Source organism: Monodelphis domestica, chromosome 2, assembly GCF_027887165.1.
Source record: "Monodelphis domestica isolate mMonDom1 chromosome 2, mMonDom1.pri, whole genome shotgun sequence".
Taxonomy (NCBI): domain Eukaryota; kingdom Metazoa; phylum Chordata; class Mammalia; order Didelphimorphia; family Didelphidae; genus Monodelphis; species Monodelphis domestica.
In genome coordinates this window covers 374,660,130-374,685,627 of record NC_077228.1, presented here as the reverse complement: position 1 = coordinate 374,685,627, position 25,498 = coordinate 374,660,130, and the positions used below count along the sequence as shown (strand labels likewise).

General features: G+C 36.0%; 1 protein-coding gene across 3 annotated transcripts in view; it reads left to right on the top strand.

The window, feature by feature from the left end:
- Nucleotides 1-25,498, top strand: part of AK9 (adenylate kinase 9) — a 163,224-nt gene that overhangs the window by 117,185 nt on the left and 20,541 nt on the right. For all 3 annotated transcript variants that reach the window (XM_007484428.3, XM_056818661.1, XM_056818662.1), the window contains 7 exons: nt 1,459-1,678; nt 5,960-6,022; nt 7,035-7,244; nt 10,555-10,773; nt 15,000-15,213; nt 22,491-22,692; nt 24,177-24,323. In XM_007484428.3, the coding sequence (XP_007484490.2) occupies nt 1,459-1,678; nt 5,960-6,022; nt 7,035-7,244; nt 10,555-10,773; nt 15,000-15,213; nt 22,491-22,692; nt 24,177-24,323 (1,275 nt within the window). The remainder of the gene's footprint in view (nt 1-1,458; nt 1,679-5,959; nt 6,023-7,034; nt 7,245-10,554; nt 10,774-14,999; nt 15,214-22,490; nt 22,693-24,176; nt 24,324-25,498) is intronic.

The following is a 25,498-nucleotide window of genomic DNA, read 5'->3' as shown; positions in this document are numbered from 1 at the left end:
AAAAAGAATGGATTTTGGAAGAACCTGATGCAGAATGAGCTGAGTAGAAACAGAAGTTATAACAAAACTCCAGTCACTACATTGACCAACAAATTAGTCCCAAAGACTAAAGATGAAACATACTTTCTACTTGCTGTTATAAGGAGATAGAATTTAGATACAGAATGAGATAGAATTTAGATACAGAATGAGACATACATTTTCAGACATGACCAACACAACAAAAATGTTGAAAGTGATTTGTGATTCTAAGTATTGCCCTTTAGTAAATGATTTTTGCACCATGTAGCTTGAGAGACTTTTTTAATTGATGTTTAATTATAATGTGTCTTGGTGCTTTAAGTCTTATCTTCCTACTCTGGGTTCTGTGGAGTTTGTTTAAATTGTATTTCACTGGAGTGTTTAGGACTATGCTGCCACAGAATAAATGCTAGTTGATTAATTTGTTTTTACCAGGGCTGGGGCATCTTCTTTGACAAGTTCCTGATATACATTCTTTTTCTTTTCTTTTTTCTTATTCTTTTGTTTTCCTAAGTTATTTGAAATATCCTTAGTTCTGAGGCTTCTATATAATTATGTTTTTCAGAACTGTCCATTGGAAGCTAGGTATTTTTAAGCAATTTAAATATATATATAAAATATATCCTATAGTATATGCATATATTGCATGTATATACACCTTTATTTTCTATGTGTACTTGTATTTCCAGCTGCTCTGTATCATGTACAATTCATATTTTACTACAGCAAATCTATTGTTGATTATCTCTATGATTCTCTACCATATTCTCCATATTGATAATCATTACTTCATTATTTTCTGTCATTTTTTAATGTCAATTGATTGGTTATCCTCTGGGTTTGTTTGTTTGTTTTTTGTTGTTTTTTTTTTTTTGCTTTCTAAAGGCTCTTTTATTTGGTCATATGTATTTATGAGCATTGTTAATTCTTACTTAATGGGTTGTTTGTACCTAAAAAATGTCTCTGGATTTCATACATTATTTCTTTAACATTCTCCAAAGCTTCAAGTACTTTAGAAGATTCAGTTGCTATATAACTTTTTCTTGTAGTAAAGATGTGCCTTGCTTTGCTTATTTTTCACTTTGATTTTTATCCTCCTGTGGCTTTTTAAAGCCATTTGTAGTTTTATTTGTTGTTTTTATGGGAATCCTAGCTCTCTTCAAAATTCTTATTTCAATAAATTGGATCAGTATACACTTTGGACTTCCACAATTTTATTCTTTCAAAATAAATGTAATAAAACAGCAAATGATAAAATAAAATTAAATAAAGCAAAAGCAGAAATAATCTTTAAAAGATTCAATGAGAACCTTAAAAAACTTTTTTAAATATTTATATATATGTTTATATAGAATTGCTATATTTTTCCTTATAAATGTAATTTCACCTAAAATGTTGGATAAAAAAAATAAAGCAAATTACAAACTTTTTATCTAGCTCTACAGGATTTATCCTGGATGGATTCCCAAGAAATTTAGAGGAAGTACAATTTCTAGGTGAGCATGGACTTTGCCCAGATGTTGCCATTGGTCTAGTAGTTGAAGAACAAGATATTGTAGAACGCCTTCTTCCTGAAGCTATTGGAAAATGGAAAGACAAACAAGCAAAAAAGGCCACAAGAAATAAAATTATTAAAGAAATGAAGGCAAAAATTAGGGTATGCATCTCTCTTTTTTTAACTATCCCATCACTTTTTTTTGCTAAATATCAGATTTTATATACTCTAAGTAATGTTCCTAACAAACCAATATTGTTAGAAAACTTCATTGTAGGTAAACAGAATTAGAGAACATGATTCCAAGTCTTCACAATTGCCCTTATGGCCATATGTGACTTCTTTTCTTCCTTCTGGGTCCTTGAGCTAGTCATTCCAAACCTTTTTGAGATTCAATATGATTTTTAGGCTTTATTTCTGCATCTGTCATGGTGAATGAATACTCCATCTTCAGGATGTTCAGTGTCATCCATTTTATACATATATGATGATGCTATTGCAAGTGTGGTCCCATCATTACTGAAGGCAAGTGACACTCTGCTAGTGGGATACTAATGGAATTGACACAATCATTTCTTGTTGAATGGATCCTAAATATTAACAAATGCATCCGATCCACCAGTAACAAATGTATTGTGAATGCTGTGAAAGGAAATGGCATTGACAGGCTAAATCTGCTCAATATTATTTTCTTTCAGTCAAGGCAGAAGAACAGTAAGGGCTAGACAATGTGGGTTAAGTAACTCACACAGCTAGGAAGTATTTGAGGGCAGAGTTGAATCCAGGACCAGGACCAGATCACTGGGTCACCTAGCTGCCCCCTGTATATCTTTTTAAAATAAAAACATACACTAAAGAAAATTCAGTAAAAGTTTCAAGGAAATAATCAATTGAGTGAGCTCCTTGAGGACAGGAAATGTTTTTACCTTGTTGTTGTTTTTTCACTTAACACAGTGCCTAACACAAATACTCTTTTGATTTGTTTTCATCATACTCTTTTTTAATGTAAACTCTAAGCATCTTGCACAATAAGGAGATAGATCCTATTGTTTAAGGCATAGCAATAAGGCCAGTATTACTAGATTGCAGAAAATCTAGAGGGGAGTAAAGTATAAAAAGCCTGGAAAGATAGGAAGAGACCAAGTTTTGAAGGGCTTTAAAGTCAAGTACAGGATTTTATATTTGACCTTGGAGTGTAAAGGGAGACACTTGAGTTTAATGAATAGGGGAAGGAACATTAGTCTGTTCTGTACTTTAGAAAGATGGTTTTCATATCTGAATAGAGGATAAACTAGAGTGAGGAGACACTAGAGGCTGTGAGATGAATAAGAAGGCTTTTGAAGCAGTCCAGGAAAGAGTTTTGAAGGCAGTGTCATGGGAGAGAAGTGGGGGGGGGGGAGGCATAAGTGAGAAATGTTGTGAAGATAGACTGGATAGGACTTAATAACAGATTGAATAAGGGGTACAGGGTGTGAGTGTAAGGAGTCAAGGATGACACCTAGATTGTAAGCCTGAGTGGGAGGAGGTTGGTACCCTAGATGGTATTAGGAAAGTAAGGAACAAGGGAAGGTTGAGTCAATGGGGGGGGGCGCGGGGGGGGGGGGGAGATTGGTTCAGTTAGGAACATAATGAGTTTAAGACATCTCTAGGAAATCCAGTTCAAGATGAATATTGAAAACCAATCCTAGACCTATTTGTTTTCTTCACACCTTTAGAGACTATAGTGAATCTGGAATGGTGGTGAGAGGAAGCAAAAGCTTCCAGAAGCTAGTTCATGATGCTTCTCAAATCTTCTCTTTTATATTCTTATTGCCAGCATGCTAATTCAGGTCCTAATTGCCTCACTCTCAAATTATTTTAATAGACTACTAATCACTCTCCTCTTTTCCAGGCTTTCCTTATTCTATTTCACATTGTTTCTTTCTAAAATATTTCTTTAAAAAACAACAACAAAAAAACCACCTTACCTTTTGTCCTAGTAACAATTCTAGGACAAAAGATCAAAGGCTAGGCAAGCAAAGTTAAATGACTTGCCCAGGATCATACAGCTAGGAAGTATCTGAGGAAGGATTTGAATCCAGGTCCTCCTGATTCCTAGTCTGGCTCTCTATCCATTGTGTCATGCAGTTGCCCCTAAACAAGTACTTTTAATCTTTTAACTCTGATGCTTAGAAATCTTCAATGATGCCATATTGACTTCAGACAGGTGACTCAGTTTGGCATTTTAGACCCTATACCATCTGCCTCCCATATGTTTTATCTCCCATTTCTCCCATAAACGAACTTTACTCCAAACTTCTCACTTCTCTTGCATAAGAATGTTCTCACCACCATGTATTTATTCATACCATTTCTCACCATCATTTCCACACTATGGAATATCTTCACTCTTTTCCTCTTATACAACTCCCTCTTAAATTTCACTTCATGCACTTGTTTGATTTTTAACCATGTGCTGAAGAGCGATATCTTCTATTACTGGCTTGTTGGGCAAGTCACTTAACCCCAATGCCTAGCCCTACTGCTCTCTGTCTTCCAGAAGGTAAGGGTTATAAAAGAAAGAAAAGAAAGAGGAAGAAAGAAAAGAAAACATGCCAGAATCTTTACATTGAAATGAATCATGTATAATGACAAATCATCATTTGAGGATGGATTTTTAGAAACAAAAAATTTTCATTCAAAGATTCAAAGTCTAATGAATATGGTGCTCATGGAAGATAATTTTGTTTGTGGTTTAGGTAACCACAAACTAGGTTAACTATAAAGGAATGTGACTGATTTTCTTTTGTAACTCATAGTTGCTTTTTAGGGTAATCCTCGAAGAGGAATCTAGAAATTTTCTAAGCAACGAACATTCCAATGATGCTTTAAGCATTATTGGAGCAAGTACACAGCTTCCCAAGCTGCTTAATTTTAAAGAACAATAACCATTTGAATATCAGTTCTTGTATGTTTATTTTTTAATGTCTTATTCACATATACACAGTCTCACTGTGTATTTCACAAAATCACTCTCAGAGTTGGCACCTACTTCAACAGCCCACTCATATTTCAACAAGAATCCCATATACATCCCCAACAAGTGGTCATTTAATCTTTGCTTGAAGCTCATCAGTATGAAGGAAACCCACCACTTATCAAGAAAGCCCTTTCAACTTTGAGAAAACTGATAGAAAGTTTTCTTTGTATCAAGCCTAAATCTACTTTGTAATTTCCAATTGGTTGATCAACTAATGGATTTTCTCAAAGGAAGAGAAATAAATAGAACAGATTCAATTGAATAAAATGAATGTACAGTATAATATTTAAATATTTTATTTAGTTTACAGTTTGTTTGTTGTGGTAGTTATTTGATTATGAAACTACAAGAGGGTTCTCCACAAATAAACCTACCTATATTAAATGTGAAGTTTTGATTTTTTTTAACCCTTACCTTCTATTATCTTAGAAACAATACTATGCATTGGTTCCAAGGCAGAAGAGTGATTAGGACTAGGCAATGGGGGTAAAGTGATTTGCCCAGGGTTGCAAAGCTAGGAAGTATCCAAGGCTAGTTTTGAACCCAGGGTTTCCCATCTCTAGACCTGGCTCTCAATCTACTGAGACAACTAGCTATCCCAACACTAAATTTTAAAAGAGGGGTGCATATATAGAAACTCCATAAAGGGTCATAATGTCTCAAACTGACTGGACATGAGTAACTTGAGCTGATAAAAGCCCCAGCAACATTCAGAAATCATTTGCTTCCATGGATTCACCCTAGATTTTAGTCTACTTAAGGCCATCCTCTAGTTCTGATCTGATACATCCTAGGTTTTCCAGAATATCTCTAATATCCAAGATGGTGAGACAATGGGGTCCATAACCCCAGAGGTGCTGATTGGTATTCATGTCAAGTTGCAGGATGTAACAAATAACTGCCTAAATGAAGGATAATCTAACATCCAATGAGACACACCATTTTTATCACACTTTAGCTGACCATGGTATACTCATACAAAGCATATCTACTTTTTTTTCCCAGACAATTGTTACATTTTCAGATTTTCTGAGTGTTTACTCTAGCTAGCATTATAACATCATTCATCAGAACTTTTCATTCAATAACCTCCAAGGACTCCTCCATTCTTCCATCACTATTTTCTCTCTCTGTCTCTCTCTTTGTCTTTCATTCTGTCTCTGTCTGTGTCTCAAAAAACACCTTGTCTGAGAAGGAAAAAAATAGGAACAGATGGGCCATGTTTCTGGGTAGTGGTTCATTCACCAATAAAGGAAAAGAGAAGAAACAGAGGTACCCCAATGCTTTGAGATTTCCCCCACCTTATTCATGTCATTCAAGTGGGTTGCTGTTCCCAGATTTTAAAATACTATATTCATAGATGGAAATTAATTTTGAGTCAATCTTTTTTCCTTACAAAATTAAAGCTATTCTTTCTTTTACAGGATGATTTGATTGCTAAAAGAAGAGCTGAACTTATAGCAGAGAGAGAAAAAAGAAGAAAAGAGGTAACAACATAACTAGAATCTCAAATGGTGGACAACCTACAATGCTACCAGAAACCAATTTTAAAGAATTTCTCTGTCAGATTTTATTTTTATTTTCAATATTTCTAGTCAAAGACACAGATCTATACAAAGTTGATTTTTCTCTACTTATCCAAATGCTTATCATATCAAGCATGTCACATTATCTAAATACATGTCACATCAAAAATTAAGTGCTTGTAAAATTTCACTCCAAAAAAAAAATGAGTTTAAAATGGTAAGTGGCATTACTTTCTTATAAATTATGGAAATTTGCCTCTCCTGCTGAGAATGTCTTGTTTAGTCTTATCCCCAATGATCAGCACAATGCCTGGTATTAGTAAGTATATGCTTGTTGTCTGACTTAGAATGCATAGCACATAAACCTTATGTTTGTAATGGTCAACTTTGGCCATGTTCAACAGCTCAACAGAGTAAGAATGAATTCCCAATGCGACATGAACTTTAATCATGTCCAAACCTCAAAACAAACATAATCGATATATATCTTACAAATATATTTCTGCATTTTTTAAACTGAAAATTGCAACTCTCTTGAAGTCTTATATTTGCAGATAAGTTAGGAAAATCCCAGAACAGTAGGATGGCTGAGTCTAACCAGGGAGACGACATGTAAACAATTATGTATAAATAAGATACACACAGGATAAAATGGGATTAATCTTAGTGGCAAAAGACTAGCATCAAGGGGGAATTAGTTAATATTGTCACTAATCTTTGCATTTTTTAACTCTGGGAATAAATGGGATTTCACTATTTACTTCTGATTTTTTTTTTTTTTAGTAGAAGGGTTGAACTTCTGTGAGTCATATAAGCAAGGTTTGACTTGATCACACACAAACCATTTTGTGACATGCCTATCTCAACAAAGATTAAGTGCTTGTCAAATTTCTCTTCAAATAACATAAATGACTTAAATTGGTAAATTATGACAAAGCAAAAGGCTAAACCAAATTTAAATTTCATACTTCAGCCAAGCAAGGATGAGTATGAGTCAAGTGAAGAAGAGGCTGAGGAAGAGGAAGAAGATAATATTGAGGCAATTCTGGAAGAAGAATTCCCAAAAGATGAGGAAGAGATGACTGAGGAAGAAGAAGAACAAGAAGAGGATGCTATTGACAGAATAAAAATTGAAATGGCAGAGAAGTTTGAAGTAGATTTAAATAATCTGCAAGCAATACAGGTTATTACTTTTTCTGTATGGGTTTCCATGATTTTTTACAAAACAGTAATGTTTAAGAATGAATCAAAGTGGGGGCAGCTGGGTAGCTCAGTGGATTGAGAACCAGGCCTAGAGATGGGAGGTCCTAGGTTCAAATTTGGCCTCAGCCACTTCCTAGCTGTGTGACCCTGGGCAAGTCACTTGACCCCCATTGCCTAGTCCTTACCACTCTTCTGCCTTGGAGCCAATACACAGTATTGACTCCACGATGGAAGGTAAGGGTTTAAAAAAAAAAAAAGAATGAATCAAAGTGGGGGTCTGGGGAGGGAGTTAGGTGGTTCAGTGGAACCAGATGCAGAGACAGGAGGTTCTGGGTTCAAATGTGAGCTCAGACACTTCCTAGCTGTCTAGCCTGGGAAAATCACTTAATCGCAATTGTTTTGCCCTTATTGCTCTTCTGCCATAGAACTGATATTTAATATCAATTCTAAGACAGAAGGTAAAAGGTTTTTTTTTAAGTTTTTAAGAGAATGAATCAAAATAATAATTTTAGAATAGCTTCATTTTCAAACTTCAGAGATTAATGTTTCAAGCTGTTATTACTGTTTTCTGACTGCAATGTTCCAAGGGATGCATGATTTTCCCAGTGTGGACACACTCTCTCCAATGCAACTTGCAACCTATCTATGTCTTAGGTATCTACAGGTTGTTGGGGATGAGAAAAAATAGTCATTTGATGCCTAAAGGTCTATTGATGAGCCTCTCCAAACTTAGCTAGGCTGGTCCCCAGACAACAAATATGCAAAGGAAATGATATGAAATAAGTCTAGAAAGGTAAGCTAGAGACTTACTGTATAGGACTTTAAATGGCAAGCAGAAAAGTGTATTTTGTGCTAGAAGTAACCAGGGACCTGCAGAATGTTCTTGAGAAGGGAAATAATGTAGTCAGTCAGGAGCTTTGGAAAATTATTTTGGCAACTTAGTGAGAAATGGTTTGGAGAGGAGAAAAGCTGAAAGAGAAACCAATGAGTCAGATGGCTATGCAGTGGTCTAAAAGAGTGATGATAAGGGTCTAATAGGGGGATTTATTCCTTGTGAGTGGAGAGAAGGGAAAAGCTCTCCATGATCTGGCTCCAACATACCATTCTAGACTTACTTCACTTTGCAACCTATTGTGCAGTCTTTGAGTGGGCTATCCATCATGCCTGGAATCCATTTCCACCTCACATCTACCTAGTGACATCTCTAACTCCCTTCAAAGTTTTACCCAGGCGCCATATCCTGTCTTTGCTTCCCAGGCCATTTTACAAATAATTGTTTAATTGATTTTAAGGAAGACGTATGCTTATCAAAGATGTTTTCCAGTGCCATAGATAATCTTAAGCATAGATTCCAAATGGAAGACAAGTTTTCTAGAGATGGCAAGGTCTTGCAGATATTCCTATTTGTGAATAGCATTATATTGATTGAATCAATCTTAGAATTCCATAAGACCTCTTTAATGAAATCCATATTCATTCAAAAGATATTACACTTGTGGGATAGCTAGGTAGCACAGTGGATAGATCACTAGACCTGGAGTTGGGAGGATCTGTGTTCAAATGTGCCATCAGACACCACCTAGCTGTGTGACCCTAGGCGAGCCATTTAAGCCCCACTGCCTAAGCCTTCCACTCTTCTACCTTGGAACCTATTCTTAGTATTGATTCTAAGACAGAAATTAAGGGTTAAAAAAAAAACAAAGAAAATACAGTGCTTAGCACAATTCCTGACATGTAAGTGGCACTTGACAAATGTTGATTGATTGACATATCATACATTTTATGTATTTAATAACATTTTTCTGAGAAGCTATGCATCTGTTTCAAAAGTCCTCCCAAGAAGGCTGTGCCAAAAAGAAATAGGTTAAGAACCCCTGACTTAAAGGGATATGGTCCAATTAACTGGAAAGTTCATAAGCACTTTTATTTCCTCTAAGTCTTGTAAATGAGATACAACTGTACTTCTATTTGGTGGAAAGAAAATGGTCTCTGTGCTATTTTCAAATCCAATCTTTGATATTGGCAGTGGGCAAACCACTGAACCTGTTTGAAACTAGTTTCCTCGTATATAAAAAGAAAGTATCAGACTTTCTAGTCTCTGGAGCCCTTTCCATCTGTAGATCACTTTAAAAACCTTAACAGCATGTATATAACTATGTAAATGTCAGGTATCATTATTATCATCTCCAAAGGATAGAAATTTATTAAAATCGAGTGAGAATATTAACAAGAATCACCAAAGAGCACCAAAATTATTACATTCTAATGTGGAGGAGACTAATAAAAAAAAAGAATTTTCTTGTCACACAGGTAACTGACTCCTGCTATATACCTATGTTCCTAAAGAGAGTTTACAAATAAATGCTTATATTACAGATTTGGTTTTCCCCTTCACCCCCCAGTACAAAACAGTAGATGTGAGAAAACAATTTAGAAGTATAGAAGTAGCTGACATTTATACAGTATTTTCAGATTTGCAAGTTGCTCTTTTCATTAAACTACAGAATCTCAGTTAAAGATGGAAAGGAGTAGCATCAAAGTCTCATTCTACTGCCTTCTCCAAAACCCTGTATTTCATTAAAAATGTGATCGGTCTAATGAAGGGGTATTCTTCCCTTTGTTGGAGAATCATAAACAGTACTCTCTCTTTTCATTATTGCGTTTTAGTCATTTCGGTTGTGTTCTTGGCAAAGATACTGGAGTAGTTTGCCATTTCCTTCTCCAGCTCATTTTTAGATAAGAAAACTGAGGCAAACATTGTAAAGTGATTTGCCAAGGGTCAAATTTGAACTCAAGTCTTTCTGACTCCACACCTAGCACTCTATCCATTAAGCTACTTAGTTCCTCCTCTCCTTCCTTTGCTTTCCCTCTCCCTCCTTTCCCCTCCTCCTCCTCTTTTCCCAACTCCTCCATCTCTGCCTTTTCCCTTATTCTCCTTCTCCTCCTCTTTCCTATATCTTTCCCCTTCTTCCTCCTCCCTCTACTGCTCCTCCTCCAAATACTGCTAACATAGCCCACTGTGATGTTGTCTGTGGTTGTAATATGATCAAAGGACTTTGTGTTGATAAGGGGAAATTATATTTGGTCCTTTTTAAGTAGGCAATCCTCTTTTTTATGGCTCTACACTGTATCTTCAAAGTGAATGATCATAGTGCACAACTCTATAATATTTCATTTTTTAAACTATTACTTTTTAAAAGATGTACAAAATTAGAACTCTTTAGATATTAGTATCAAGTTGTTCTCTAATTTTAGAACGTTGAAGTCTTTTTTTCATGCTTTCATTTTAGGATGAATTTGAAAAACTATTGATTCCATTTATTACTATTGTTGGAGGACGGAAGCTTCATATTGTACAGTATCTGTTTTATAAGAAACTGCAGAATCTAGTGGAAAATCGTGAGAGTATCTTTGAGAAATGTTATCCAATATCATTACCACTTGCTCAGAAGATGCTTGGTCTCACCTACAAATTTCCAAGTTCATTTGGTCAATGGGACCCTGTGAAGGTAATTTCACAAATACATTTGAGAGCTATATAACATGTCTTAGGATATATCAAAAACAGATATGATCAGGGCAGCTAGATAGCAGTGTATAGAATGCCAGTCCTGGAAGCAGGTCCAAATTTGGCCTTGGACACTTCTTAGCTGTGTGACTCTGGGAAAGTCATGTAACCTTGAATGCCAAGCCTTTGCTGCTCTTCTCTTAGAATTGATACTAAGATGGAAGGCAAGTATTTTATAAATAAATAAGATCATAATGGAGAGGGAGCATTGCCTAGTTACAATGAATCGTAATTATACTCAAATCTGATTTTTATATGTGTTTGACTTATAAATTGCCTTAAGGCCATTTCCATAGAAGAGTTACAATCCCGTTTTAAATAATTGCAACATCTTCAGAATTAAATACCTCCCTTCCCAAGGGATTAAAGAACAGTTTGAAGAACAACATTCATATGAATGTCTAAATCTAAATCTACAAAGAACTGGTCTTAAGAGTCTGGATGACTTGGACTCTACATCTGACCCATACCACTTCTGGTACCAGGGACCAGTTATTTAACTTTTCAGTGCCCCAAATCACTCTCTAAGAATAAAAGTTGCAGAGAAGGAGCCAACTGTGCTTTTTAAAGGGAGAGCCTTTGAAGATTAAAATTGCAAGACATTGGATTCTGGGTAAGAAAATCAGTTTAATGAGTAGCCTACCAATAACCAATAAATTAATTAACATTTGGTCTCATTTGATGATCAAAGATCCTGAAAGAAATCTTTATGGATCCTTACATACAATTATGGACATTCATTATTCATTTCTCCTTAGACATCTCAAGACACCTCTAATTGATGACTAGCCAATGAGGAAGTGGCCCATCATTCTTTCTACCCCTCCCTAGAATTCCTTGATTAATGATTGAAAATCTATGATTCTAAGGTGCAGAAGGAGGAATTGAGTTCTTCCTGGTTAGAAGTGATTTGTTCAATACTTTTCAATATGAAATTCAAGGACTCTGTCCTGCTACTCAGACATACCTTGCCTAAGCTGGTTTTTATTAATGGGGCAAGATAGAACCCATAATCTCACTTTTCTATCACCCTAAAATCTAGGATACTCTGGAGTATTCTTTGACTTTGCCAAGAACAAAGAAATGAATAAGAGATTTGAGGAACAGACCCCAATTCAAAACTTAGAGAATAGAAATAATTCAGTATATTAGAAATCAATTTTCTCATGCCCCATTGGGAGCTTTCTATACCAATATCATAGGTTTCAATTGTTTTTTAAAGTCAGTATTGTATTCTGGGGAGACAATAATTTCAATTATCACAAAATTCTCCCCCATTTCGAGCAAAGTTATTGTTTCACTTATTTTAAAGCATTTTCTCAAGTCCTTCCAAAAGTCTTCATGGAAGTTGTTAGCTGAAAAATAAATTGGCATGGTAATGTAAAATTGAAGCTGCACTGAGCCAAGTTTAATCATAATCTAAAGGACAAAGTTCTGGGTGTGGGATCTGGGAAAGCAGAAAGTCCCTGGAGGCCCAGGAACTCCATCTGTAGGTGTAATTAAGACTCATATGTCTCAGTGATATGAAGAGTGAGACAAATTTAAACTAAATGGAGGTGATGCTTCCAACACTGGAACCCTGTGTAATACAAAAAGCAAATGTTTTAGCCCAATATGGAAAGCCTTACAAGCAACAAAAGTTCCCATTAGCCCTGTTAGCATAGTCTTGCCCCTCATAAGGCACTTAAGAAATGCTTGTTTCCTTCTTTCCTTCCTAACTGTGATTCATCTGTCTGTCTGTCCTTCCCTGCCCTAAAACTTTCTTGCATTAGACTAGTATGTATTCAGGAGATATAAGGGCGTAGTAAGAAATTAACCAACTGCTTTCAGTGAGTTCAAGTCTCCAGACAGGTTACTGACTATATTTGAAGGGGTTATCATATAGCCATCATCAGTGATCTTTGAGAAGTCATGAAAACAGGAAAGGTGCCAGATGAATGAGATGAATGGGGGACATGATGGACTTGGGAGACAAAATATAGAAAGTATGCCATTAATATATTCCCAGCCAAATTCTAGAATGGATTGCGAAACAGATGGGCTTGGAACACTTAGAAAATGAAGTTATCATCATTAGGAGTCAGCTTGAGTCCCCCATGGAAAACGTGTACTTAAGGAACAAGGAGCCATTGCTGGTGTTTACCTTATATTGGCCCTTTACTCCTACTAAGTCAGAGAGGGGGGAGTATGATGTAGGCTAGGTAGCATCTGTTTATTGGAGACAGGTGTCCTGCATCCATGGGTGCTTGCCATATTTTAGGGTTCTATTGGTAAAATTCCCATATGAAAAGAACAGTTAAAAGATTATAATTCATAGTGCCCCTGTAGATATGCATCAAAAGTCATAGAATTGGGACTGGAAAAACATCATCTCATCCCAGCCTCTCATTTTGCTGATGAGAAAAATGGTGGTTATGTAATTTTTCAGAGGTCATTCAGTTGTAAATAGCAGATTAAAACTCAGGTCTTCTGACTCCAAATCCAAGGATATTCTTTCCATTATACCATGCGGTATGTTTTATACAGTCATATCCATTGTGACAAGAAGCCTAGAACATAAAACATGAAAAAAGCAATCAGTTATGGCAATCTATGTCGCTTAGGCTCAGCTGTGGATATTTATCTGATACATCCTTCAGAGACTCTTCTCTTTCAATCAAGGCTATGTCCATGGCAGAGGTTAGAGACCTTCTCTGGGTCTGATAAAATCTTTCAGGATATTCTTATGGATATGATGGAGAAATGTGAGCTAAAGGATAATATTGTTCCATGGACATAGAATTGATTAACAATCAATCATACCCAAAAAAATGTTCATTAGTGAATCAGTATAAATCTGAAGATAAGCTGCTAGCTGCTGGCCAGAGAACTCTGCTTACTCCTATTCTAAGCAAGATTTTTTATCAGGGACTTGAATAAAGTCTAGCCAGGAGAGGCTTAGGGGAGGAAACAAAAGAAGTAGATGATGGTGGTAACCCCTGTAGGAGTAGGGAAATCCCCCTCTATGTTTACAATTTCCTGTTCTTCTACCTTTCCTACAACTACTTATAACAAGAACGTCAAAAGATTGTCAGTGTCAAATGTCAAAAGATTCAGAGGCAGCTAGGTGCTCACTGGATAGGGAGCCAGACCTGGAGAGAGGATGTTCTGGGTTCAAATTTAGCCTTACACACTTCTAGCTGTGTGGCCTTGGACAAATCACTTAACCCCAAATGCCTAGTCCTTGCCCTCCTCTGCCTTGGAATCAAAACTTTGTATTGATTCTAAGACCAAGGACTAAAAAAAATGTAATGAGAATGACAGTTACATTGTTCATACTATATACTCTGTCTCCTTTCTACCACTTTGTTACTTCTATTGTGGGGGGGAAACAGTCTATATTGTCACCTCTTTCATGGATTACCTTGACCAAAAATGTTCATTTTCTGATGATGAGCCTCTTTTGTTGTCAGATGATGGATACACAATCTATCATTGGCCCTAAACGTGAAACCTTTCCAATTGAATAGCATCTATTTGATGGAACTTATATGTGGCTGGCATGGCTTTCGATAACACAGAGTCTCTTGCATGCCATCATAAGAAAGCAACTCAAGATTTCGTTGAAGCATCATTAATGTGTATGAAGGACTTTGAACTACTTAGTGGGGGGAAGAACATCTAAATTATAAGCAATATGAGGAGAACTGAATTTGTTGATATGAAATGTCATGAAAATTGATCGTTAATGGACAAAGGAAAGAAAGTACATGTTGACTGCCTACACATGCAAAGCCATCTAACGTTGTTATGCAGCTTTCTGAAGAGAAGCATTTTGAAAATAACAAATTCTCTTCAGGCAGCAAGGTGGCACAGGGAATAAAGCTCCAAGCCTGAAGTCAGGAAGATTTGAATTCAAATCTAGCCTCAGACTATTACAACCTGTGTGATCCTGGGCAAGTCACTTAACCTCTGTTTGTCTCAGTTTCCTCATCTGTAAAACTGGGATAATAAAAGCTTGTTGTGAGGATTAAATGAGATAATAATTCCAAAGCACTTGGCATAGTATCTAGCACACAGTAATCATTACATAAATGTCAGCTATTTATTAAGTTATAAATTCCCCATTAATGAGAACAAGTGTATATGTTAGAAATAACTCAAGAAATTATTTTGTTTATATTACAGCTCTATGAAGGAGATGCCATCAAACCTTTAGTGAATGCAGCTAATCCAACCTACCCTGTAATCCATCGACAATATATTTATTTTTTATCCAGTAAAATAAATAGAGACAAATTTGTAAAGAACCCAATCAAATATATCCGTCAGCCTAAACCAAAACCTGCTGTGCCCATTAAGATTGCAATTGTTGGGCCTCCCAAATCTGGGAAAACCACAGGTGAGTCTGCTTGTTTCTTCATTTTCTTAAGCAAAGGAGAATTACCTGAAAACTGATTATGTACTGGTTTTACAAATTTAATGGGAATAATCAGGAACTAACCCAAGAACATAAACAATCTGGGCAAGAATTACATACTTTGCTGCTGGGAAACTTGGAAACTCATTTAATAGAAATTAAGTTTAGAACAATGTCTTCTACAACATGCCACAATAGGCTTCTTCCCCATCACCATGTGCTCTGACTAGAATATACCACATAGAAGATGCTGAGATGAATTTCTCTGGGCACCTTTGGTGCACCATGTGTGCTCTGCTTCAGTGCTAAGAAACATGGCATTTGAGGATGATACAGCAATGGGAATAAGATGTGCCAAAGGAGGTTTGTCCCCTGAGCCAAGAAGACCCATCAATTTAGTAGACTTTAAATGGAGAAACTTCTGTTCTTCCTCTCTTCTCCTCTTCTCTCCTCAATCTGTCTCTATCTCTCTGTCTCCCCTCCTTCTCTTTCTCCTTGCTGACTTTTCCCACTTGCCAATAGTGTGAGGACTCTGTCAGGCTCTCTTTCTTGCACTCCCTAGGGAAGTGAAAAGGACTATCTGCCTATACAAGCTGCTTACACATGGCAGCTAGGAAGTAAGCTTATCTAAGTGAGCCTGCATCAGGTATAGGTATAAAAGAGATTGAAATGTTGAGATAAACATTTATAGCCTCAGTGGGAACATCAGGAATCTAAAATGTCAGGAATTCTTAGGTCCCTCAGCATTGAGCCAGAGCATACATGGTCTACTAGAAATGATCAAAGGAGCTTAAATTTTATCTACACCAATGCTTCATGGAATGGGACCTACTCAGAGCATACATGGAGCAAGGGGAGAGATTATAGTTGGAGTTATGGAAACAAATAAGAGTTTTGTACTATCAAACTGAGAATTTAAAAGAAATGGTAGATTATGCACAAAAATATAAAATCTCCAAATAACAGAACATAAACTAGAAATCTTCATCCAATCAGAAAATAAAATTGAGTGAATCAAAAATGAAGTGCTCAAGGGAAAAAACATAGTACAGATAGATTTGTAGGTGAACTCTACCAAATATTTAAAGAACAATAAGACCATACAAGTTCTCATCAAAAACTGAAAAATAAAAAAGTCTACCAAATTCTTTTTATGATATAAAGTCCTGATACCTAAACCAAGAAAAAATAAAGCAAAGAAAGAAAACTATTGAACAGTATCAGTAAATTAATTCTGATATAAAAATTTTTTAAATAAAATCCCACACATAGACCACAGAACTATATCCATAAAATCATTCACTCTGACCAATTTACATTTATATGAGGGATACAAAGAATGGATCAACAATAAAATAAAATTTAGTCATATTAAAAAATAAAAACACAAAAATCCATGATTGTATTGATGAATGCAGAAAAACCTCTGACAAAATACAGCACTTAGTGCTAAGAACTATATAAATCATTGCCATAGAAGGGCTAATTTTTAATATAATAAAAAGTGCATATCTAAAATCAAAAGCTAGCATTCATTATTTGCAATGGGTAAACACTAGAAGCTCTCCCAAAATGTAGAAGTAAATCAAAGATGTTAATACTCTTCTCTCTCTTTCTCTCTCTCTCTCATTCTCTCTCTGTCTCTCCATTTCTATGACTCTCTCTGTCTCTATATAAATTTACATATATACATATAAACACATATATGAATGGGTGTGTATATGTATGTATACCTATGTGTATACATAGAAACTAAGGACATAAACATTTGCAAAGAGACAAAACTATCTCTATTTGAGAATTACACTATGGTTTACTTATAGAGCCCTAAACAATCAGCAAAGAAAAAAATTGAAACACTGTCTTAAAGGAGTAAAATACAAAAATAAAATCACAAAAATCATCATTTCTATCTAGCATTGATGAACTATAGGAAGATAAACATAAATTGAAATATGATTCAAAATAGCTTTAAAATGATTAAAATACCTGAGAGCCAATCTACTAGGACTCAAGACACACTTGAGTACAATTTTAAAGTATTCTTTCAAGGAAAAAAGAATACCTTAAATACTTGAAACACTTCATTATTTGTAGTTGGGGGCCACATCACTATAATGGAAATAATGGTGTCTGCTTTAGCAATATACCAATCAGTCTGCCAAATGTGTACTTTTTCGGTACTTTTTATTTTTTGTACTTTTAAGAGAAGAGAAAGAGAGAGAAGGGAGGAGGGACAGGAAGAGGGAGAGGGAAAGAGAAGGTGAGAGGATGAGGGAGAGGAAGGAGGATAAAGAGAGGTTGTATGAAAGAGACAGAGGAGAGAGAAAGATTGTGTGAGAGAGTTATGAAAGAGTAAGAAAGATTATATGTGAGAGAAAGAAAAAGAGACTGTGTGAGAGAGACAGAAAGATCAAGATTGTATGAAAGATTAAAAGAGAGAAAAAGAGGACAGATTTGCGAGAGAGGCTGAGAGAGTAGAAAGATTGAAAGAGAGAAAAGAAAAGAAACATTGTGTGAGTAGAGATTGAGAGATGATGGGAGAGAGAAAGAGATGAATGAGGCCATATGGTGTAAAGGACAAAGGACTAGTTTTGTGTCAGGAAAGTTTGGATTCAAATCCAGTCTCCTATATACTGACTATTTGACCATGGACAAATCACTTAATGCCTCAGTACCACAGGTAGCCCTCAAAGACTACAGAGGACAGACCAATTATTAATCTTCCTTGATGGAAAGAATTTACAGGAAGCCTTCCCCAAACCCTCTAAATTCTAGTACTTTCTCTCAATTATATCCTGCTACTCCTGTACATATCTCTTTAAATATATTTGTTTGCATGTTGTCTCCCCATTAGAATGTAAGCTCATTGAGGGCAAGAACTGTCTTTTGCATCTTTTTGTATCCCCAGCATTAACACAGTGCCTGGTAAATACTAAATATTTGTTGAATGAATACATAATGAGAGTCCTCTTTAGGAATAAAGCCATATATCAAAGACCCCTATAAAAAAATCCCTAAATGTTTAATAACTCAAATATAGCTTCACAGACTAGAAAGAACCTTAGTTGTCTAGTTCCATCACTTCATCACAGATAGGAAACTGAATTCCTGAGATGATATGTAATTTGTCCAAGGTCACATCGATACCAAGTGGCAAAATTAGGATTTGAATCCAAATCCGGTGCTCTTTGAACTTTTGTAATATGCATGTCTAAGATATGTGTATATAAATAACAATTAAAATAGCTGAGGGAGCTAGGTAAAGAGCCAGGCTTGGAGATGGAAGGTCCTCTGTTCATATTTAACCTCAGACACTTCCTACTTGTGTGACTCTGGGTAAGTCACCTTAACTCTGATGGTCTAGCTTTTGCTGCTTTTCTTTCTTTGAGCTACTGTTACTACAACAGAAGGTAAGAATTATAAAAAATAAATAATATACCCTCAAATGTTTTATATATAGACATACAAATATATACTCACACACATACATAGATATACATAAATATATGCATATGCTAGAGAGAACATTTTTAATATGCAAATATTACCAAAATACCACCATACCACCAAAATTAGCTCACATAGACATGTATGTATGATACCAACACTTATGCTAACTCAAGAGAGATGAGCTGAAAGGAAAATGGTCAGCCTTGCCATGATGTGCTTCATTTTAGCTCCCAACCTAAGAGAGGATCAAAGAAACTTAAATTCTAACAAAACAAAGGATGGCATTTCCACCAATATACACAATTCCTTTACATAGCCCTATATCAGGAACTAGGAGAAACAAAAATTTCAGATGAAGCATAGGTCCCTGTCCTCAAGGAGTTTACATTCTAATCTGGCCCAATGAGAATAGAAAATCTAGACTTAAAAATGTTTTCTTATTTAAGATAAGAGGAAATTTGGAAAAATTGGTACAATCTAGATTAAAGTTGTCTATTTAACAAAGTCTGTAGATTGCTTTGAATGATTATGAAGCCACTGGGATAGTGCAGAAAAAGCTGGCCTTTGAGACAAGAAGTCCTGGGTTCGAGTTCTTGTTTTTAGCATTGGCTATATGGCATTGAGCAAGTCAGTTAATTTCCTAGTGCTCTAGGCCAAGGATATCAAAATCAAAGAGGAACATTTTGAGGTAACTACATAGATAGACTCCAGGCCTGGAATCAGAAGGACCTGGGTTAAAGTGTGGCCTCAGATAATTCCTATCTGGGCAAGTCACCTAAACCAGATCGCCTAGCCCTTGTAGCTCTTCTGTCTTAGAATTGATATTAAGATAGAAGGTGAGAGTTATTTTTTTTTAACCCTTACCTTCCATCGTGGAGTCAATACTGTGTATTGGCTCCAAGGCAGAAGAGTGGTAAGGGCTAGGCAATGGGGGTCTAGTGACTTTTCCAGGGTCACACAGCTGGGAAGTATCTGAGGCCAGATTTGAACCTAGGACCTCCCATCTCTAGGCCTGACTCTCATTCCACTGAGCCACCCAGCTGCCCCCGAGAGTTATTTTTTTTAGAGAGAAACAAATTGATTTAGAAAAGCACAAATGAACATCATCTATGTTGTGTTTTATTTCTATACATTTTGTTAAATCTTTCCCAATAATATTTTAATCTAGTTGAAGCCATACTGCAGAGTAAATGGCCTGATGGCCTCAAGTTTGACATTTCTAGGCAACTTTCAAAACTTTTAAGTAATAAAAAAGGGAGCATTGTGCATGGATAGGAGTTTTCCCTCCCAATGAAATCATATGACTAGTTCCTATCCCTTTAATGATTGTAAAAAAAAATGTTTTTAATTATATGTAACTAGAATGAACATTTATAAAACTTTCTACTTATGGGGTTTTATTATGGAGGCAGGTGATTAGAAAGCAAGAATATGGGGCTGAGACTCAAGACCCTGCATCTATCACTTCCTTACCATGGAATGTTGAGATTTTACCTTTCTAAAACTCACTTCAACTCATTTTTTTAAAGACAAATAGATTAAATGACTTGCCCAGGATCACAAAGAAAATATTTGAACCCAGGTCCTCCTGACTCCAGGTCTGTTGCTCTATCTACTGAGTCCCCCTACCTGCTCCACTCATTTTTTTACATTAAGGCATTGGACTAGGAGATTTCTAAGTCCCCTTTGGGACCCTTCTGGCAGTGGTCATTGGTCTACTTTCCATTGGTATATCTGGGTCTTCTTCATATATTGCTTTCATTCTCCATAGTCACAGAATCAGAAAGGACCATAGCTCTAGGCTAAAGAAACTTTGAGATCACTGAAGTCCAAACCCTTTGTTTTATAGATTAAAAAATTGAGGTTCAAAAGATTAAGTGACTTGCTTAAAGTCATACAAGTAGTGTCAGAGGTGGAACTTGAACCCAAGTCCTTTGACTCCAAATCCAGCATTCTTTCTACTGTATCATATTGCTGGTCCTAAAGCAATATTTGTGTATTGTGACCAAAGACCTAAGAATTTAATGTCTAATTTCTTTTAGCTACTTCAGGGATTTTGTTGGGGGTAGAATGGGTCAGTTTTCTTGAGTATCCATTAACCAAAATGAGTTCCCTAGGATGTTATCACTCCAGTGGCACTGTTAGGTAGAGAAGAACTGAAGATTATTAATTTTTTATATATTATATATATAATGATTAAATTATTAAAACAAAAGATTATTAAATTATTAACCAAAGTAATGTGAAAATTACAAAAGTAATTCTAATATTCAGATAATTAGGATTGTTCATATTAATATTTTATATGTGTAGTATAATTCCTTTACAGTTACAATTATAAGCATAAATAATGTAAAAATAATATTGTTAAGTTCTCATATATACTATTGCCACAAAGGAAATACCTGAAGGGACAGCTAGGTGGCACAGTGGATGGACAGAGTGCCAGGCCTGGATTTGGGAGCACCCCCATTTGTCTAACCTCCCTCTTCCAGACCAGGGATCTCTCCCTCTTCCTTGCTGCCTGTCTCTTGCTTTGATGTCACCGACTCTTAAGAACCTGGTAACAGGTTTAGAACTGTCTGGCTACTTCTTCTTTTCAGATTGGGGAAATAAACTCAATTTAGACCCCCCAAAAATCTGTTTTAGAGTTGTTGCTATGACAAAAAAAATAAGCATTTGAAAAGAAAACATGTACCGATTTTTTGCCATTTCTCTTCATTGAATAGAGTAATGGAATATTAACTTGGAAAAAACACAGAACTACTTAAGTAATCAGAAAAACCAAGTCTTTAATCAGGAAAGGGATAAGCCCAATATTCGGCTGCTACACAGAGCCCAGCACCAAGAACTTTACAGAGCCTATACCCTGGGACTCTGGGGACATATCCCTGGGAATATCACCACACCAGATAATGGCTCTGAGGAACAATAGAATTTGGGGAACATATATACCTTTTTGGGTAAACAAGGGACAGAGAAATATGATTGATTGACATTACCATGGCTACAAGGAAATGGGAGTGTCCAAATTACACTGACAGGATGCAGACAGATTTGGAAAGAGACCAGGGCAAGGCTAGGGTGTCAGGCAATGGACTGCTTATAATGGATGCTAAAGGGAAACATCCAGACAAGGGCTGGTCTACCTGGGAAAGGACTTTGATTCAATGGGAGAAACTTCTAAGACTAAAAGGATACTTAGCATTTGATTTAGATCTGATAGCTCCATCTAACTAGGGCCATTAAGTCTCTTAAGGTCTATTAGTCAATTTGGAATAGCCAAGTCTGAAACTTCCCTCTGGGCGTATTCTCACCGGAAAATGGATAAAACTGGGGGTCTCCAGTTTTCAAGCTAACCAAACTTGGGGTCTCCAGATTCCAATTTGACAGGAAGGAGAGGTAGATTTAGAATCAGAAAACCTGCATTCAAATCTAGATTTTGATTCTTAGAATTTCTGTGAACTTGGACAAGTCACTTAACTCTTAAGCTGGTTCTCAGTTTCTTCATCTATATGAACTAGACAATCGTTAATGTTGCTTCCAACCCTAAATTTATTAGCATATGATCCTATGAACCAAAGTTATTAACCAGATATGTTGTCATAATTATTTATGACCTTTATTGATGCAATTTAGTGATAAATACTACAAATTAGTTTTTTATGTATCTTTGACTAATGTTGAGATTCACTCACTACTAACTTTAACCAGAGTTTGATGCTAAAGAGTAAAGAATGAATTTTTGAAAAGCACTTTGAAAGCAAACTGCTAAGAAAATGTTTAATGCTATTCATGCTTTGCAGTTGCCAAAAAGTTTGCACGCGAATTTGGCTTAATGCGTTTGACAGCAGGAGATGCCATGCGTATGATACTCAACAACCATCCAGAAACGGAGTTGGCACTTATGTTAAACTGGCATCTTCATAAAGGATTAACCACACCTGATGAGCTGGCTACCCAGTCATTAGAGACTGCTCTGATGGATAATGTGTGCAATACTGCAGGGTAGGTAGGATTCCTGATATTGAGATATATATTTAAAGTGTTGATAACCTATCACAAGATTTTTTTATTCTAATTTTATGAGATTAAAAAAAAAGACTGATATGTGCTATGTTTTGATAAGTCTCCATTGAAAGATGGTTAGTTATTGAAAAATAAAATTTTTAAAACTTTTAAAACAACTATTATATCTTGAAAGACTGTGAAAAAAAAACCAAGACTATACATTAAATTTAGTACAAGAAGACTTTAATCAGCTTTCTTACAATAGTTGTGATAAGAATTTGCATTTTCATTAGGCATGGAAAGATATTGTTTATAATCCTATTTGAAAATACTGTGGGGAAAAGGTAAATTCATTTACTCAAATTAGGAAGAAGAAGGAGGAGGAGGAGAAGGAAATGAAGAAGGAGGAGGAGGAGGAAGAGGAGAAAAATAATAATTAATAATAACAATAACCAATCTATAGCCCAGTTCATTCATCTCAGGGAGATTAGAACATCTGAGTGCCACTGGAAAATTCAGGAACAGATTTTTCAGCCCTATTCATTAAAACAGTTTTTAAAAGTGAACATAGCTAAAGTTTAGCATTTCTTTTGTATTATTTCACCAATTCTTACAAAAGCCTAACCATCCAAATATAAATGAAACTTACATAGGCACCTAATCTCACATCACCCATCTTTTAACAGCCTCCTTCATGAAAAATATACAATTCCATGGCATGGCTTTTGTTGAATTTATAGATAATATGGACTCCTTATTGCAAAGTTCTTTTCCATTTAAAATTTCTATTTTTATTGAGAAGAATTTGAATTAGTGGAAATTTTGCCATTAAGTAAGAACAAAGGCTGCTCAGAACAGATTAGTATTTAGATATCATAAATTAGACACACACTTGAATGACTAGGTCAAGGACTTTTAATCTGAGATCTGCTTTTTTTAAAATTTTGATCATTTCAAGAAAATCTGTTTCCTTTGTAATCATATCTTTACGTAGTTTATGTATTTTAAACCATTATTTTGATGGTCCTTTGACTCCATCAAAACTTTGGGTTCATCAGAAAAAGGCTTCATCAGTCTGGTTCATGACCCCCATACACACACACACACACAGACACACACACACACACACACACACACACACAGACACTGTTATTCACCCTAAGACATATTCCTATTCTACATAGGTCTATATGGGCTAATGAGACACATAAGGAAAATCCATGAACAGTAGAACCTCAGCAGTGTACCTTGGGTGGAGGGATACAGTCTAATGGAAAGAAAAAAGACTACATAATCAGGAGAAGAAATAGACTGCTTATATTTGATGTATTTTATAACATATCCACAATTAAGTCACTTATTTGTTTTACTCAAATGAAATTGTATTAGGACTTAGTGTTTCTTTCCTTCTTATAAAAAGAAAATATATAATAGATAAGAATAAATTAAAACATTTATACAGCTAAGTTCCTCTTTGATAGGGTTGTGATTGATGGATATCCTGTCACGAAACATCAGGTGGACCTCTTGGAAGCAAGAAGTATCATTCCTGTGATAATTTTTGAGTTACAAGTCCCTACAAAGGAGATCTTTAGGAGAGCACTAATAGATAACAAAATGAATGAAAGGTAAGCTGTTGATTTTTTAAATTGGATCTCCCTATCTTGCCCTATCTCCACTTGTAAATGAAGGGGCTAGGGGGCAGCTGGGGGCTCAATATATTAAGATCCAGGCCCAGAGATGATAGATCTGGGTTTGAATCTGGCCTCAGACACTTCCTAGCTGTGTGACCCTGAGCAAGTCACTTAACCCCCATTTGCCTTTCCACCCTTTTGCCTTAGAACTAATACACAGTATTAATTCCAAGATGGAAGGTAAGGGGATAGATAGATAGATAGATAGATAGATAGATAGATAGATAGATAGATGAATGGGCTACACATGTGCTCGATCCCACTTTGATAGGCAGTACTCATGGGTGCTCACCATATTAATATATTTTTTAAACCCTTACCTTACCAATTCACATTTTCCTTTGATCCCTTAGATGTAGTAACTGCTTTGACTTTGTTGTCTTCTGAGTTTGCATTTTGATCTTCCCTGTCACCAAGAAACTCTGTGGTCAGATTCTATTTTTATTGTTTGCTCCAATCTATTTCTTGACTTAACTTTGTTAAAGTTGTACTCTGCTGGGGTGGAAGGGGCACTGTCTCAAGCTTTAGGGTTTTTTGTGTAGCTATTTTCAGAATTACTTCTGGAAATTTATTAATTTTCAACTTTTCTAAGGTTTTATACTCTATGTAGGTGTGTTTTTACTGCTCTCTTGGCCTGTGTTCTGGTCTGTGAGCAACCACATGCACTCTTTTTTGCCTTAGAACTGTGACCTGAGTCCCTGATCCCCTATAGCCACAAATTTTGGTAAAAATGCTACTGCTTCTCCTGGCCCTGGGACTACAACTCAGATCCCTGTATGGGCAATGGAACAGAATCTTGCATCCAGTGCCAGCAAAGGGACCTCTGTAATCTCCTTCTGACCAACTGTACAATTCTCTTACTATCTGTGGCTTAGTGTTCTAAAAGCCACTACTGGTGATTTAGTTCCTCCAAAGCCTGCTACTGGCTTACCCTGGCATTGCCTGCTTTGGACTGTATTCCACTTTCGTCCTGGTGTTACTAACTTATCCTGCTATTGTGGTTGTCTGGGGGCTTGAAAATTGTCCCCCTTGCCCAATCCTTTTGTGGGTTCCACCACTCTAAAATTTGTTTTATCAGGTTATCTTAAAATTGTTTGGAGAGGAATTTG